General features: G+C 49.6%; 1 protein-coding gene across 1 annotated transcript in view; it reads right to left on the bottom strand.

Moving 5' to 3' along the window:
* Positions 1–18662, bottom strand: part of MAD1L1 (mitotic arrest deficient 1 like 1) — a gene marked incomplete at both ends in the record, with an annotated part of 349706 nt that overhangs the window by 271546 nt on the left and 59498 nt on the right. The window contains one exon of the mRNA XM_084250129.1: positions 14436–14522. Coding sequence (XP_084106255.1) covers positions 14436–14522 — 87 coding nt within the window. The remainder of the gene's footprint in view (positions 1–14435; positions 14523–18662) is intronic.

Raw genomic sequence — 18662 nt, 5'->3', positions numbered from 1 at the left:
CCAGAGGAGTCATTCACCGCCTCTTCCACCCAACAATAAACATTCAGATACTATGCACCTGTTTTTGTCCAAATGTTTGAAGAAATCTAGATTCCTATACTACCTTTTGAGGAGCCAATAGGAAGATTTTACAAGCTGTCACAGGATGGAGATGACCCAGGCACCCGCTTCAACCTAAGTGGCTCTCCAGATGGTATTTCTTTATTTGGGGTGCTAAGATTGGGCATACTCTGTTCTTATAAAATATCACAAAGGAAACTAAATATTTATCGAATTCCATAAACTTCCTTTTCCTTCCCTTTTTGCAATCTATACAAATCACTTCTTGCCCTGCCAAACTCCAGAAACCAATGACATTGGATTAATACCCTGTCTTCTCCAGGTAGACTTGCAACATGGTGGCATGGTGATGTCTGAGCCCTCATTCAGGAAAAGAGCAGTCACTGTGTCACCTCTGACATGACTTCGTGGCTCTGACACACAAGCTAACCCCCAGCCCCTGCAGCCTGATACGGCGAGTTCCTCTGTTGGGGTTCTCTCAGGCCAGTACCACCCAAACTGTGCTCCATCAGCCCCTGCATTCATTCCACAGGCGGGAAGCCAGGAGGCATGGGGCTGGAGCGTGGTACAGTTTAATGGAGACACAGTCAGGGCAGGGCAGCAGCTGTCCTTCCTCAATCCTGCCCTCCAGCCACTTATTCCTAGTCTACAGTCACGCACAGAGATCAGGGCAGGGTGCGCAGTCCATACCCCCATGCTGCGCTCCGACCCCTGCACCGCACTGCCTCCTGCAGCAGCTCAGCTGTGACCTATGGAACATAAGACGTAATGGGGGGGTGGGAGGAAAACATGCCACAGAATAATGTTTGTAAAAAACACTGCCACGGAGGGACAGAGGGTTGAGAGCATGTGGAATAGTTTCACACCAATTCCAAAGGGAAGAAAAGGGAATGGGAATACATTACCGTCTCCTCCAAATGGGGGACACTCCCTTGTCTCACACACTAGTCACCAACACTACCGCTCACTGTCTGTCCACACCACCCTCACTGCTCTGCCGCAGCACACTCAGCAGGCTGGGGTGCAGACTCCTGCACAGGCGCACTCTCGGCCTAATGAAGTGTGGCGGGTGCTGCAACCAAGTGGCCGGGGGAGATAAGTACTTCGGCACAGAGAGGTCAAAAATAAAAATATTTTATTGACAAAACTGAAGGAAAACTACAATGAGAGGTAGGGATCTGAGGCATGAATACGAAAGTCACATTTCCATTTTGTTAAGAGAAAGCCAAGTTGGCAGTGAGGAAGCAAAGGACGAGCTTACAGGGTCACCTCTGTCTGTCCCATGGCTGCAATCACCCGAGCCCCTGGAGGCTGGGGCAGACTTGTAGTGGTGAGGACAACACACTACTGACTCAGCAGCCCTACATACGAGCTGCACCTGACCTCCAAAGACGCCCTGGAAAGGCCGGAATTAAAACTGTGCTCTAGGTAAGTGAATGGGGACCCAGGGACCACCAATCCCCCTACCCAGATAACAGCAGCTGCTGTCCACTGGCACCGACATGGTGGCAGCGCTTCCACCACCTTCAGTTCTCCAGAATCTAGCAAAGCAGGTAGCATTAGTCTGACTTTCCAGAGGGAAAAGCAGAAGATTCAAGAACCCACAGAGACAGAAGCACCTGTAATTGCAGGTTTGACATTCAGTACAGGGCCCACAGCTGACTGAGACAAGACAAACAGGCCCTCTTTCAGCATGGTGCTCCTGCCTCAGTCTTGTCTCCTTACATACATTGTCCAACCACCACCAAAAGGGCAAAGGCTGGGGAAGAGGGCCTCTGAAAGGACCAGCTGATCCAATAGCCCAGCGCCTGAGGGAAAGAGCCACAGCACTGGGAGAAGCTGTCACCGGGACAGGCCCAGCACTGGGCTGGGGCAAAGGACACCGCCTGAGAATCCCTGCCAGTCACATGAAGAAAGCAGATGAGGTCTCAAGGCTATGATGGGAAGAGGCCTTGTGACAACCCCAACCCAAGGACATGCCATGTAAATGAGCATGAGGTCTCCATACAAAGATAACAGACTCTATGTTTTGGGAGTCGGGGGTGGGGGGCGCACAATTCTGCCTGTCTGTGACATCCTGCTACCTGCAGAAGGCCAGTGCTCCATGTGGCCACCAACCGTTCCTGCCGGCGTGACTCCCTTCTAGTGATACCAGGAAGTGACTCAGTCAGAAAAGTGACTCAAATGGAGGAGTCCTCATTTGAGCCACCTCCAAGAAGCAAAGCAGAGCAGGCCAGGCCCAGAAACTTGTCATATGCTTAGAGCTCATGGTTACCCATTCAGAAATATTTAAAAACTACTTAAAAAACAAACTTTGCTATTTGTTTTGTGACTTTGTTAAGGTGTTTACTGCCACGTAAATTTTCAAAATGTTGTATGATGAAATTCTTCAATGGCTTTTAAGGATTTTGTGTGCTACTTAGAAAGTCCTATGATAATACATTTCAAATTTAAGAAATACAAAATTAAAAACATAAGGACTGGAGATGTAGAAACTGCACCCGAGGTTCAACTCCATTAGGGACTCAGAGTGCAGTTAAGAACAAAGCTCTTGTCTTCTCTGGCCTGGGTGTCCCCGAGTTAGTACTTTATTTGGAATCTATTATAGAAAGCCCTTGATCCACTCCTTTGCAGCACACAAAACCAACGCCAAGCCATCGGGGTCACATGTCTGCAGGTTCCAAAGCCCTCTGCCCCACAGAGTCCTTGAGCTATGCCTGGCTTAACACAGACCCACATTAGACCCCAAGACTTGCAGGCAACCTAAAGATGCCCCTCCAAATGCCTCCCATTCTGTCAGTCCTCCTCAGAGCATCTACTCATCTACCTACCACCCAGAAGCAAAAGATGGTGCCCAACCATAAAGAAATAAGAATACCAGTAGCTGTCCAAGCAGCTCAGGTCAGTACCTCACATGTCCTTAAAAATGACCTGGTAATAACCCTGCAGGAAGAGGGCGGGCACCTCGCCCTCCACACAGGAGGAGAATACATGAAGTGGGTGACCAGTTCTGTCCATAGCCAACCTGGACAGCAGAGCCAGGAGATGCCACTATTTCACATGGGGCTGGGTTCTTTTATAAGACCAAGTTGCCTCAAAGGGAAGGCCAAAGGTGGTGCAGAAAAACCATGACGTGGGTGCATCTGACACTGGTAAATGAGGAAGGGTGGGAAGAGTCTAAATCACTCTTGGGCAGAGTCTGATTTGCCCCCAGCAGGCCATGTGATAGACTCAGGAAGACTCAGTCACTTCCAAAACAAGAGTCTTGTCAGCTTTATATTCTTCCTCCAAAAGGAAAATGGGTAACAGCCATCCCCAGCTCACAGGGGAAGGCAAGGTGCAACACAGGAGAAACTCAGAAGGTGACCATCCCTGATAGTGACTGCAAACTGAGAAAACAGCCCCTGGGCCTATCTGTCCCAGTCAGCACACCCGGAGGCTGGCCACATGAGCCCTGGGCACACTGGCTTCCAGGGCAATTTTCCTACAGCTACTGCTACAGAACAAACCACTCAGAAATTTATTTCATTTAAGGATGAAAATTTTTCCAGTGCTTGAATAAAAGGGGGAGTTTCACATTTTAACCACTTCCACATCCTTTAACAATAAAAACTTATTTAAAAGGTCATGAATATGTAAATGCCATTTTAAATATGGAAATGCAAAACATGCAAGAAAACAGTCTGGGTGTGAAATATTAATGGCATCTCATCTTGCTGAAGAGAGACAACACAAGCTGCCTGAAGTGCAGGTGGAGGAACCCCCCGTCAGAAAGCTCAGATCAGATGAAGGCCAGACCCTGCTCAGTCAAGGGGAGTGGTGTCCACGCTGTCCTGGGAGGGAGCACTGATGATCTTGCCCCACCCCAGATTACATCCTGCCTTGGCTCCATGAAGGTTGGCCCAGATTGGCTCTGCCACCACAGTTCTACTACCACACCCTGTAACCCCTAGCCTACACTCTATTGCCACCAGCTCTCGGTCTTCTCTGCTCAGTTTTCTCCCCTCCAGAGGTGCGGACAACAAATCTAGTGTCCTTGCTGCTGCAGCCCCAGGAAACACAAGCTCTGCCAGCATGGATCGTGCCACTTGTTTGTTCCTGGGTAGAGTTTAGGGCAGGGGCCTGAAGTGCAAAGGGATTCTGTGCCCCAAGTGACAGAGCAGATAAGCCTCCTAGACTCCAGAGCAGGAACTCAGGATAACCTCCCAAAGCAGAAGGAGGGGCTGGACCAGTATTCACTGGGCCAGGAACTCACCCACAGTCCCACTGGAGACTCAGAGCCTTTAGGTCTGTACACAGAGCAAAGGGCCCAGAGGTTGGCCAAAGAACACAGCTGGCAGGGCCTACAGCAAGCTACCCATGCTACCTCCAGGGAACACACACCTGAGCAGACGCACTGGGAGGGAAGGCCCTAAAAGTATGAGGCTGATGGCCCCCCACAACAAAGTCAGTTTTCTTACAGAAATTCTGCTATCCTCACCCAAGGGAGATCATAGTACATGAGGGACCTACTTGCAATGTTCTGATCAGGAATGGAGTTTTCCAGGCCTTTCTGCATTCAACAGCACAAAGAAACCAAGACCTACAGAGTGGTTAAGTTCTACTCAAACTGTGGTCCCAGGACCTATGGCATCAGGATCACCCAGATGCTTATTAGAAGTACAGAAGCTCAGTCCCTAATCCAGACCCGCCTACTCAGAATGCTGGGCTTCCTCACTCTAACTGAACAGAAGACGTCCTGGCTGAGAGACAATCCCAGAGAAGTCATGCCACAAAGAGACGACAAAATCACAAACTACTCCACCATGGAAGCCAGCTCAAATGTTACACCTCTGGGAAATTAAAAACACCTAAGTACCGACAGTAACAATGGACTTCCGATGCATCCAATGTATTCTTAACGCGAGCCTCTTGCTTCAAAGAGCAGACTAATGGTGCAGCGTGCTAAAGTCTTAGTCTCGACAGGCCCATCCCAGACCTCTAACGTAGGCTCTGCCCCCACTTGCAACTGCAAACCAGCCCCTCTGGGTTCATGGAAGAGCTGGTGGTGGGAATTTTATGGGGAATACATCTGAAAGTAGAAAGCATACACGCATACATGGTACAAAAATGAACAATGATGTAAAATATATATCTAAATAAAATAAATAAATAAAACAACTCTTTCCCAGCAGCTGCAAAGGGCCCCTGCCAGGTAGTCACCCTGTGCTAGGCTGGCACGGGCAGAAACCCTAGCAAATTTTGCCACTAACCCACAACAGTGAACCTCTGAACCCACTCTCTCCTCAGGGTGACGGGAACTTGGTTTCAAGAACAAAAACGGGGATAGCAGGAAAATGAGAGTGACTCAGTTATGTCCCAGAGCCCCAGTGAAGAGATCTTCAAGGGCTGATGGTCTGTGCCCTAAGGTATATGGAATGGGCTCTCTGCTTAATGTGCCTACTGCAGATTTCACTAGGTCCAATCAGGAAACCCCAGGGCACCCAGAGACCCACCTCCAGAGAGGAAAGTGGAAACTCACCCCCCAGAGCATAGGAAAGACATCCATTCACCTTAGTTCTCTCAGGCACTTCTCCCCACTCCCCTCCACCCAACTCCACTCTAATTGGCCAAGAAATTTATGGGCCTGGTAACAGCACTCCTGCTGTTCTGAGGAGAGAAAAGAGCGGAGCAAGTAAGTGCTGCAGGCACCACCTCATGTCCAAATTCAGGCACTGCAGTGGCTGTGCACCAGGCAGGCCCAATAAGGCCAGGAGGCCCAGTATCCCTCCATTCAGCCAGAGAATGTTCCAGATGTTGCTGGGCTCTCTTTTTCCTACCCAAATCCCAAGTAAGAGAGAGGAGGTTTGAGAACTATAGTGACCAAAAGACTTGAGCAGAAGGCCAGGAGTCAGCTGGTGCTAACCAGGAGATAGGTAAGGAAGGCACGTGCAAAGGCAGGAAGGGCATGGGTGTCAGAGTTGAAGACTGAACAAGGAGAGGGTGAAAGGAGAGGGGGCTGAAGAAGCCAGCAGGGACTGGATCCCTAGGGCTTTGTAGCTCTCCACATTAGGAGTCTGCACTTAGTCCCAGGAGAAAAAGGATCTCACAGGGATGAGGAAGGGAGCATGTGGTCTGATCTACAGTCTAAAATTCCCTCAAGCAGCTTAGCAGAAGTGGGTGGGTGGGAGAGAGTGCAAGAGTGAACACAGACACAAACTCATCATCTAAAGGAAAAAGTGGGAGGTGATGGAACAGAGGTACAGGAACACATAGGGAGCAAAAGGCTACAGAGATTCCAGAGGGAGGTGCACAATGTCCCTCAGGCTGGGTGCCAGAGCGGTTCACATCTGCGGCACAGAACCAGGGGTGCTCTGGCAGCACTCATCGGCAGCTGGACAGTCACAGGCCTCCTACCACTCACAGTCCGGATAAGAAGAGGAGGTAGAAGAATACAGGGGCCAAGGGAGAAGAGCAGCCTAAGCCGGAAGAACCTGCTCTTCCCCAGACTCAGGGGAGCTGGTGGGCTTCCCTTAAGTGGCTTCCTTTTAACTCTAGCCAGAGTGGTCCAACACTGTCACCCTCTCTCCACAGAAGAAAAAACTGGAAAAAAGACCCTGAGAGGCCTGGGGACTCAAAAGCAGGCGCAGTTCAGGGAACAGAAAGCCAACCAGCTTGTCTCCACACCCACAAGGCTGACGGGGTTCTCTCTCCAAGAAGGGTACAAACCTTGCACAACAGGGTGGGGGTCAGGGTGACAAACTGGAAATGGGGTCAAAGCCTACAGGCAGCCCCCCAATATCCCAACAGTGCAAAAGAGAAGAAGCGATGACCCAGACCCAGAACTACCATGTCCTGCACAGACTAGACAGGAGAGGGAAGTCCACACATCGTGATGTTCTTCCCATGGACAGGACAGAGAAGTCACACTGGACCCCAGGGTCACACAGGTGTGAGCTAAGGGAACTCAGTCTAGTCTAAAGGGATGGCTTCCTGACTGAACGACCAAGCTCAGAGCCAGCATGCCCCTCTGTTCCTCCGGACAGTGGTGCGGGCCACCCTTGAGGAATACATGAAGACAACCCATTAGACACGGGCCGGCTCCAAGTCTTCTTCTGAAGCCTGACAGGTGAGGCCTCAGTCTTCGTCACTGAAAATCCCCAGCCGCTCCTGTGGAGACAGTAACTGGCTGAGACCAACATGAGCACAGCCCAGTCAGGCTGCCCGGGTGATGGTGGAGCTCAGAGCCAGGCAGATGGATGAGGCAGAGGGAGCTGCCCAGCGCCAGCCCAGCAGGTGGCAGGTCAAAGAGTGCACACCCAGGCCTTTCAGCAAGCCTGTTCACAGCCTGACAGGGCTTCTGTTTAACTGACTTTCAGCTGTTGCTCCAGCATTTCCAAGCTGGGGGCCCTGTGGGGGCCCTGTGGGGGCCCTGTGGGGACCAGAGCAGCACAGGCAGTCACCCACATAGGGTCTCTTAAGTCTACCTGGCACAGTCACTATGCTTATTCAACCAGGTCATTGACTTGTCCATTCAACGCTCCCTCACTGAGCAGCTCACTGGACCAGGCCCTCTTCCAGGTCCCAAAGCCATGAAAAAAACTCAGCCCTGTACAGGAGTTTACATCACAGTGAGTGGGGAGAGAGGCAACAAGGAACACAGAAGCCATCTCAGACTGACCAGGAAAAATCTGCACACAAACCCCAAGGAGGGAGGAGCAGGTCACACGGGCACACCTGGGAGAAGAGAGTTCCAGACAAGAAAAACAGATGCCAAAGTTCTCAGGGCAGAACTAGAGCCAGCTCGAGCCCCCATTAACCCCAAAGCAACTGGTGTCAAAGTCATCAAGGACTTCTACTCTGTTAGCCCAGGTGGTGGGCAGAGCGTGCAGACTCCTGCTTCAGCTATGGCCTGGAAGGAGCCATCTCTAGTCTGCATCTCTTAACAGGCTTCTTAATATTGTCATGTCCTAGGGCCTCTCTGGTGATGCAGGCAGTTGAGCGCAGCGCTGAGAAGCTGTCCGCAGCCTCTGCAGTGCTGGTTCGATCCCCATTGGCCTTGGAACAACCGACATGGTGAGCAGATCTCTCCTGTCTCGCCCACTGCTCCCCTCAGCAGTGTGTTTTGTCAGTCTGCCTGTTCTGTTCCCCGCTCTGTCTCCTGTGAATCCTCACACCCTTCTGCACATCTGGCCTGTACCCTGGTTCTTATATAAATAAAACAAATCTTTAAAAAAATATATATATAGAGAGAGAGAGAGTGTCATGTCCTCAACCACAGCCATGCTCCCCTCTGCCCACACCTGCCCTTCTGCATGGCCGCATCCATTTAAGTCCACTGTTTCATGTGCTCACACCAAAACCCTCACCATGGGGTGGGGGTCTGTCTCTCTTGCTCACTCGCTCTCTTGCTGCCACATCCAATCCCCAGCACACCCCATCACTCTACCTTTCAAACATGCACAATTCAACCCTTCTGGGCTTCATAGCTGGCCACTAGTGAGCCTACTGGAAACTCCCCACTGCTGTGCCCTGAGCTCCCCCAGAAGTCACGGTTGCCAGTTATCTCAAAAAACGATGAAGTGACAACAATGATGAGGGCAATTCCTAGCTACCATATGCTTACTATGCCAGACACCAAGCTTCGCAGAGGCTACTCTACTAAGCTCTCACCACAATCCTAGCAGAGTCACTGCCATCAGCATCATCTCAATGGGCAAGACAGAGAAAGGCTATGAAAATGTCTAAGGACCCAGAGCTACTCCACGGAGGAGCAAATATTTGAACATAGGCAACCTGTGCTTCCAGCCGGGAGAGCTCCCGACCTCACCTGCCGGTGTGTCCGGCGGAATGTAAAACCCACCCAGATGCAGAGAAATGGTCCCCAGCCGTCATCAATCTTCTGCACCCATCACTGGTCTTGTGGCCTCTGGACAGCTTGAGAACGCCATAACTCACACAGACACAGGGTGACAAAGGGAACATGGCCTAATTGCATTCTAAGACAGTTTAAGAGGACAGCCTAAATGCTTTGGACAAATAGCAGGAAAAGAGGCACATTAAGAATCATTGACTGTTATGTTGACCTTAACTCACCTTTGGGAGGTGACAGAAAAACCCATCAACCTGGCAGATGCTAGGAAAACCAACCCAGGGCACCACCTTCTCTAGGCAGTGTGGGCACTGACAGCTCATGCTTAGTTGTTTATTCTTCACTAAATAACTGCCACTTCCAGTTGTCACCCTGAGCCCCAGGCATCCGAGGAAGGCAGCACCCCATCAGAGACCCAGGACCAAGCACCAGGAAGCTGGCAGGGGGTCTGGGAAAGATCAGCTGACATTCTAAAGCAAGACGATGACTCTAGGCTCTTCAGAGCTTGTCAACCTCTGCAACTGAGGCCAAGGGCTCTTCTGAGATATCTACAGCCCGAAGGGGGAAGAATGTGATCTTTAAAGCAAATTGCAGTGATTAGAGCAGCCCAGAGCTAGAGTGTGCTTCTGGGTGTGAACAGGCACCACTTGAAGGCTGATTGTACAAAGGGAATCATCAGCCCAGAAGAGCAGCCCAGCTGGCAGGAAAGCAAGGTGCACAGCAGCTTTGAGGCAGAGACGAAAGAGCTCTACCTACGTCTGTGCTGGTCAGTGGCCTTTCTTCAATTACTTCTATATGAGGTTCTACTCCTCTTCCACAGCAAGGAGGGCAGCCTGTGGCTTCAAGCAGATGGGCCGGCCCAGAGCCAGACAGATGACCCTAGAACAGCATCTGCACCAGAAAGAGAGACAGAGGCCCCTCTACAACAGGCAGGTCCTTCACAGACATGTGGGTCCATCTTCAAAAAAAAACATGGAATTCTGAAGATGCACAGGCTGTCAGTCAAATCCATTTCTACTAATTTATTGTTTAACAGGGGCTTGGGGGTGGGGCACTCAGGATTCTCTGCTGTGAAACAAACTAGCAGCATCTACCTCAAAGTTCTCAGGTGAGGTGCTACAGAAGCACACAGCGCAGTCCTTGGCATGGAAATGTGCTCAAGAAATTTCATCACTCTCACCATCACTGCTGTCACCATGCTCACAGGTTAGGAGCTGATGTTGGGGCCCTGAGAGAATCCAGAGAAGCACCACTCCACCACCCATTCTCCACAGTGAGCCGTTTTTTTTTCCAGCAAGGCAGGTATACCCAGAATATCCTAGCCCTCCGTGCACAAACTTCCCAATCCATGTTCTTCAACATTTGCTCAAAGCCTGTCAGCCCATCACTTATCAGCCTGAAAAATCATGGTGTGGCCATGATGTGAGCTATGAAGAAAGACCTGGCTCACAGGACCCACTGGCTCTATCAGCAATGCTGGGAGCAGCACATGGTTGTGTAGTGAGGAACCCAGAATACTCACAAGGGCTCAGCAAAGGCCAAGGAGGCTACAAGTAGTAGTGACCTGGGCATGCTGTGTGGGACACACCCAGATCTGCCCACACAAATCCTGAGTACTCCCCGGGCATCAGGAGGTATAAGAGCAGCCTTCAAGAACCACAGCAAAGCAAGGGCCACAAGGAGAGAAAGGCAAGGCTCCCTGTGCTGTGATAAACTCCTGTCCAAAAGCACCACAGACCCATTCATATTAGTGATCAATGGCACCTCCTGAGCTGTCCAATGATGGCCATGAAAGGCAAAGCCTGACCAAAAGGCCACCCGTTTAACAGAAAGACACGCCAACACTCAGCTCTTCCTAGAGGACGCCCTACTGACGCCCTACCAGCAGCCAACCAGAATGCTGCCCCAACTAGGGGCTCTAGTCACCCGGAGGATGCGTCCTATCTTACCTCCTTGTCCTCCGGGTTCCCAGGTACCTTGTCACCACCTCACTCCGAGCTCAAAACAGTGCTACCTAGAGAAGCTAGCCCTGTTCTGACATAAGGAAATTAAAGCTCAGAACTTAAGTAAATACATGTAGCACTAACAGCAAAACTCATCACTACCCATTGAAAGTGCCCTTTCCTGCAAGCTGGAGGGCCAACAAGTCCTAGCCCCAGTATCAGGATGAGCCCCCCACCAGGCTTCCAGTCTCATCTGAAGGCAAAAACATTAAACAACGTAAAAGTCTTAGGAATACTTAGTCAAGTTTGGAGCCATGACTCACCAGCAGTAACAAGGGGTCAAAAGCCTTAATTCACGGTACTGAAGGGCTATTTTCCACTCCAGGCTGGTTGGTAGCCTGGCATGTGGCTCAGAGGTACAATGTCATCTTACCCTCCCCCAAGAGGCAGGTGATGGCTTTTCCACTCAGCACCTCTGTGCATGGAACACTGTTCCTTCACTTGTTTCACATAGTTTGGTCCAGCCCTTCCCTAGCTTCACTCACTTGCTCAGTAAAGGGAACAGGAGAGAGTCAGAGTCTCCCCTGAACTATATGAAATGCTCTGACCATGATTACGAAGACGGGCTGGTGCAAACCTAAGCCAAGGCGGCAGCAGGAAGCATTCAGCAGAGGCAACAGCTACCTGGAAAAAATGCTTGGGAGAGAAAACCCACAAGCATCTCTGACCAGCTTCAGCTTTATGGGCTCCAAATGAACACTTGCTTACTTTCTGTTCCTTAAGGAGGAATGGAGTACCTAGTGAACCCCTCCAGCCTAACTCCTGTGTAACCCCTGAACACCTCGTTCTCGTCATCTTGCCAAACTGTCTCCTTCCCAGTTAACCTGAATTTCTGTTCAACAGTCAGCTGCCCCCCCTTACCAGGTTCCTTCTACATGGACAACACGAGGGCAACATGGTTGTGCTGAGAATGCAGTGTCCAGTCCCCTACATGTCCAGCCAGCATGACCACGCCACACGTGCCCCATCTTGGCCTAGTCAGTGTGGGTCAGAGCACGAGGCATCCTGGCTCCTCCAGCCCCCCAGGGGGACTGCACTGGGCATGACACCTGGACATGGTGTGCATAACACATGGTCACGCCAGCAGGATCCTGCCCGTGGGCAGTATGTACTGTGACAGGCATGGAGTCCTCCTAGGTCTTACCACTCCATCTCACCCCTGAGCCCTCGGAAGATGAAGAGGAGGTGAAGAGCAGAGCTCCTTGGTGGGATGCCTGCCCAGCTCACCCTTGCTCCCCGGGACGACCGCTCTCAGATGAAAGCCAGGAGTCACAACGACCCCCACCCTCCACAGAGAATTGCTCTCCGAGGCAGAGGGTCCATTCCTAAACCAGTCCCAAACAAGAGACAGATGGCTGAATCCACATCCAAGTCCAGCAGCGATGGGGCTGTCCAGGACACCTGCAGGTGAGAAGCGGCCCTTCTCATGGTTCTGCGGATGCAGAGGCAAATCTTTCTCTACTGGTCAAAGCAGATAATTCTACAAAGTACCTCACAGTTTGGCGGGAGAAAAATGCTGACAAGTTTTCCTTTTCCCTAATAGTTCATTCTGTTTCAAATTCAAAGTAAAATGAAGAGGATTGCCTAGAAAAATGTTAAAGCTTTAATTTCAGACCACTTTTAATACCCGTTTCATCTGACAGTAGCTTTGAAAGCAAAAGGCAATCTTTATCATTCAAGGTTTTTAAACTAAATTGATGTGATTATGTCCAAAGTACCAGATGCTTCTAAAAGCCAATTTCAAAGTGACATCAGCCCCCAAAATAAGAAAATCTTCCTTCTGGCTACAAATAAATTATTAAAATGCTATCCGCACATGGGGATGGAGCTGTGGCAGGGAACCAATGGCAGGCAGGCTGGTTCCTCACAAACCAGTCTGTCAGGACTGCAGGTTGCCCAGGGGTTCCTGATGTGGCCATCTGCCTTACAGCCTGTCCCTGGTACCCCTTCCTTCCTCACTGGAGGAGCCTGAACTCCTCAGCTACACACCACTGCTCAAGTGACTGAAGTAGAACTAGTTTAATCTCATCACAGCAATTCCATCCCCTGAGGGTAACTGGTCTGGGGCAAGCCAAGAAGCGTGAGGGACTCTGCTGACAGTGGGGCCCTAGGAGAGGTTTCCTTGTTCTAGAAAAGAGACCCAAGAAACAGCATTTGATCTGCCCCTGGATGTGACACCTAGAACCAAATAGTCATGCTCTCGTGAAACACCAATCTGAGTTCAGAGCAGGTTTAATAAGCACACAGCTCCTTAAACCCTTGGATTCTTGGTTATTCATAACAAGGCTCTGTCAACTACACCAGAGCTTATGCTGATGAGGTGACTCTGAAAGGGGGCAGGCAGTGACCTAGACAGCTCCAAGATAATGCTGACCCCAGAGGAAGCTGGAACTTTCAGCATGGAACTTTCAGCTGGAACTTTCAGCGCCATCCCCAGCCTCCAAAGAGGGGAAAGGGGCTGGAGGTTGAGTCATTCACCAACAGTCAATGATCTAATCGAGCATAACTATGTAATACAAACGCCATTTTTTAAAAAAACCCAAACAAAGGCATTTGGAGAGGTTCCAGGCTGGTAAGCACATGTGAGTGCTGGGAAGGTGGTGTACCCAGAGAGAGCATGGGACTTCTACTACCCCCATACCCCCATATTTTGCATGCTGTAGCACTTCCATCTGGCTGCTCCTGAGCTGTACCCTCGTAATAAACGGTAAGAGAATATAAGCACTTTCCTCAGCTCTGTGAGTTGTTCTAGTTAATCATCCAATCTAAGTGGTGGTGGGGTCAGATCAAGGCAGTTGACCTGACCAGGCAGTTGACAGCCCTGATGCGGGAGTGTCTTGTGGAGTCTGCAAGGCAGTTGGTGTTGGGACTTAAGTAGATTCTAGAACAACAGTGGTGGCAGAGAGCTGAAGAACTGGTGTTGGAAAAAACACCATGTATTTGGTGTCAGGAGGAAAAGCACTAACACCAGGCCTAAATGAGGTCACGGCTGCCTGCTTCTGGACTTCCTGCTAGGCAAGGAAACAAATTTTTCACTGCTAAAGCCAGGGGTGAGATTTTTCTGTTATTTGCAGCCAAAGGTGTCCTGCCTATTCTGTTACTCTCTGTGGACATTCCTTGCAAGCACAAATCCACACATACACACACACACACACACACACACACACACACAGAGGTTTTTAACTTAGGGTGCAATTTCTACACCATCAAGTGCCATGCAGTAGAGCCACTATAAAGATATAAATGACCCTGACCAAGCACACAGCCTTTCTTAGAGCTGCCCACCCTGCAGGGATCCCACAGTGATCTCTGTCTTTGGGATGACAGCATCCTGCTGCTTTGACGAGTCTCAATGCAACAGGACAGACATGTGGGGCAACTTGTACCCTCCAGCCCCTTCCTTTCTGCCAAGGCAGATTAAAGAGGAAGCACAGCAGTTCCCGAGCAGGGGGTACACACAAACTGGGCCCGAGCTTTCCCAAGCAAGAGGCATCCCCATGATATCTGGGTACCAGGCCTACCTGCTGGTGATGGAGCTGTTCCTGTCCTTCAGGGCAAGCTCTCTCTGCTGCAGCTCGACAACAAACCTGGACAGGTCTTCCGGCGTCCTGCGGGATCAAGAATACACACTCAGCACCGCTGTTCTCTATAGTAGTTCTACTCACGAAATGGAGGCCAAAACCCTGTCAGCAGCTGATGACTCACAGACCAGGGATGAGTTGAGTCCCGGGCACCATGCCCAGGGTAGTGTGGTAGAGTACCACCACCATCTGGGATCAAACCACAACCCACCACTGTCTCCACCACATCAGGGAGCTTCTTTCTATAAGCCTTGATTTATTCCACCTGTAAAAACAGGGTTGATTCTAACAACTAGTATCAGTACAGTGAAGTAATGAAATGGTTTAAAAGAATATGCAAAAAGAAAAATAAGTAAAATAACAGCAAAGCACCAACCAAAGACCCAGGAAATAGGAGGAGCTCAGCACATGACAGTTTTCTTTCCAGGTTTCTCCTTCAAAACCCACATGGAACAGCAGCAGCAATAAGGAGAACAGCAGATGCCCATGTGTCATGCTTTATAATTTTCAAAACTACTCCAGATTAACTATTACAGTTAAGGCTCAGAGCAACCTGTTTTAGTCATTTCCATTTTACAAACAAGGGTATTAAAAAGAAGTTAAATACTGGTGCACAGTCCATTCTGCTAATGAGCAGTGCTGAACCTCCGTCTAAGCCCCTTCTTCTTTTAGTCCAAGAGACTTCAAAGAACACCCAATAGTGTGTCCACATTCCCAGAACACAGCACAGGCCCCAGGCTGAAGAGCTCCCCAACATGCAGTGACCAAGTGGTATGCAAGCACAGAGCCCATGACCACGCACAGGATTACACAGGGGCAATGCTTTGTGAGGGGCCCCACAGCCTCACCTACTCCCATTGAGGGAAGAACCCAAGCAACAATCAAAGGTCCACCGTCCTCCCAACACCAAAGGCTATGACCAAAGCTATTCCTCAAGACAGCCCCTGTGGTATAGGAGCCCCAAACACAACTACAAAGAGAATGACTACTGGTTACTAGGTACCCATGAGAACTCTTCCTGGCCTCCAGAACCAGTAAGGTACCCAGCCTCAGGAGAACCTCATGAGTCCCTTCCTACTGAAGTCGTCAGTGCCTGCTGTAACCAAGGATACCTCAGAGAAACTTGCCTAAAACCAAACCCAAAGTCCATGTTCTGTGACTCCTACATGACTGGGCTTCCCATTGGCCTTTCCTCTGCCACTTGAATGTGTCAGGTCTTCCACCCCAAAAACCTGTATTAGCTAACACTGTGCTTGGGAAGCTCTTCCCTGTCTTCCCAGGACTAGCTCTTCTCAAAACACAGGCTTCAGGGAAAATGTCACTTCTTCCAAGAGGATTTCTCCATCAGGCCCCCAGGTCACTCCCCACCCATCTTGGTTCAGCACACCACCAGCCTACTGTGGTTGTTGCAGAATCTCTCGAGTGCCTGCCACCATGGAACAAGAGCTCAGACTGGTCAGCTCTGCTGCTGGTAGCCCGGCACAGAACGGGACCTCTGTGGGCAACGATTTTCCAGGAACAGTGCCAGAGCACCTCAGAGAGGTCCTTTCCTGCCCTCTTGATGAAAAGTTCCCTTACTGAATATTTTGAGGACATAGTCTCAGCGCATAAGGAATCTCTAGGCCTGGAGTAGAGATTTCTAGCCCCAGTCCTCTCTAATACAAGCCAGTCTTCACATGATCAAATATTTTCATTGAAAAGAAGTTTATCAGCACAAGACCTTTGAGAAATTCAAGTGTGTACAGGGGGCGGGGTGGGGCTAAAGGGATAGGGGACTGAACCAACCCTGAAAGCCAATTGTCATTCTTTTTCTGAGCTTCCTAAAATTTTCTACCCTCTGATGACTGGATCAAGAAGATGTGGTACATATACACAATGGAATATTACTCAGCGATCAAAAAGGATAAACACATGACATTTGCAGCAACATGGATGGAGCTGGAAGGGATCATGCTCAGTGAAAATAAGCCAGAAAGAGGAAAAAAAAAATCGGATGGTCTCACTCATCGCAGGAATTTAGAAAACTTAAATAAGGGACCAGAAAAAAGACTAATTATAATAAAGAAAAATCAAAATCAACAGCAACTATAAACCAGAGACACACTAACGGGGAGGGTGGTGGGGAGAGGAGGGATCAGCGCCAAAATAAGGGGGGTGGGAATTGTATGGGGAATATAACCAAAATGAAAATGCATACACTGTGCAAAAATGAAAAATGATGTAAGAATTATATAAAATAAAATATTAAAAAAATAGGAAAATAACTAAAATAAGTAAATCCTTTCAAAAGAAGAGATATTTTTTTCTGAAACATTTGAAAGAGATATTTAAGTTGTTTTGTATTTTTTGTTACTTAGTCAAAGAGGCATGTAAACTACTGCTAAATCACTGGAAAGCATGTATCTCAAACAAAACATGCATGTCCACATCCGCTCAGCTCCCCAGACCCTTCAGGCCCCATACCAGCCAATGCTGCTTGGGAGAAACAGAGGGACACCACAGAGGGTGGCACACCCCCTCAGGCCGAGGCCATGTCCTCTCAGACCTGAAGAGTGGGAACACCCCATGGAGAGGCAACTGTCATACAGACTTACAGTCTCTCAGGGGTGCTCACGAACTGCGATGCAGCTGCGATGCAGTTCTCTCACCAAGGGCAAGTTGCCTGCAATACCCTCCAAGTAGATGCCTTCCTGGAATCCGGACAGTAATCGCCATCGGGCGCACTCAATACCAATTTAGAAACACAATTCTTGCCCTGAGGTACAAATTAGCCCCACAAAGCTGGGAGCTAGAGCAATACAGTGGAGAGCCAGGCTCACTGTTAAGCAGAGCCCTTCAATTTCCTTTGAAGTAAAGATAATTAGAAATGTAACAATTTAATAATGAGGGAGAAAATTGGGAACAGTTCAAATGAAGAGAAAAATGAACTTAATAAGTTGTCCTTCTGAAAGGCTCTACTCCCACTGATGGTCATCTGTGTCTCCTAGTGACACCCACAAGGCCAATGCAAACATCAGGCTGCAGCAGTGGCCCCACATCATATGGGGTCTCACCAGGAAGGTCCAAGTCTCACACACCCTTCAATTTGATGCTTCACAGAAGGCCAGCAGACACCCAAGAACTCAGGCACTTCCGAGTAGCGATTTCAAGGCATCAAGGGGACTCTGGCTTCACGTTCAAATAAAGTAAGCAGAAAACTGGCTTTCCTTTACCCGCATTTTACTTCTCCCCTCACTAAGTGAAGCCCAGCCATGTATATCATGTGTCCTGTGGGGTGGGAACTCTGTGCCAAGTGTCATCTGTGCATGCACTCCCCTCAAACAGAGGGCAGAGGACTTTCACGGCAGGAAAAGGGAGTGGTGATGGTGCCACACAAAACGCAGTCCACATGCCTTTCCACAGCCATGGCAGCTCTGGCTCACATGCTACCAAAGAAGGACACTCAGGCCAGCGTACCTAGACCATACCCCCAGCCCGCCAATGACACGTACCATCATTCAGGTATGCCGTCCTCTCCCCACAGGAAGGACTTAGAGCTGTAGAGTTTGAACTCCCACATGCCCAGTTTCAGAAGACTGAAGGGCACAGGCAGATGCCCACATCCTGCTCTTACTTGGATGGTGCCCCAGAAGCTGCCAGAGAATGCAGAGCAACTGTACCACCTTGCCTGCATGACCTCTCAGGTTGACAAACCCACTCTGGTTGAATGAAGTGGGTTAGTCACCAGGTTAGTCACCAGGTTTCAACTTTTCTCTCTTTTTTTTTTAAAAGATTTATTTATTTATGCATGAAAGAACTGGGTATAGGCCAGAGTCATAGGAGGTAAGAGGATTCACCAGAGACAGAGTGGGGAACAGAACAGGCAGACTGACCGAAGTATACTGCTGAGGGGAACAGCAGGCAAGTCAGGAGAGGTCTGCTGCGCCATGTAGGTTGCTCCCTGGCCGGCGGGAGATAGAACTCATGTTGCAGAGGCTGTGGACTGCTTCATAGGTTACATCTTAACCCCTTGCGCCACCAGGGAGGCCCAGGTTTCAACTTCTCTTAAGGAACACAATGCACAGTGGACTAGGTGACAACACTCAAGAATTTCACATTAGAGGCACTCAGAGACAGAGGACAGGCAGGGCTATCTTTTTTTTTTTTTTAAAGATTTATTTATTTATT

Source organism: Talpa europaea (assembly GCF_964194135.1).
Source record: "Talpa europaea genome assembly, chromosome: 12".
NCBI classification, from domain to species: domain Eukaryota; kingdom Metazoa; phylum Chordata; class Mammalia; order Eulipotyphla; family Talpidae; genus Talpa; species Talpa europaea.
Note: the sequence above shows the minus strand (reverse complement) of the source record. Positions and strands in the feature narration are given on the sequence as shown.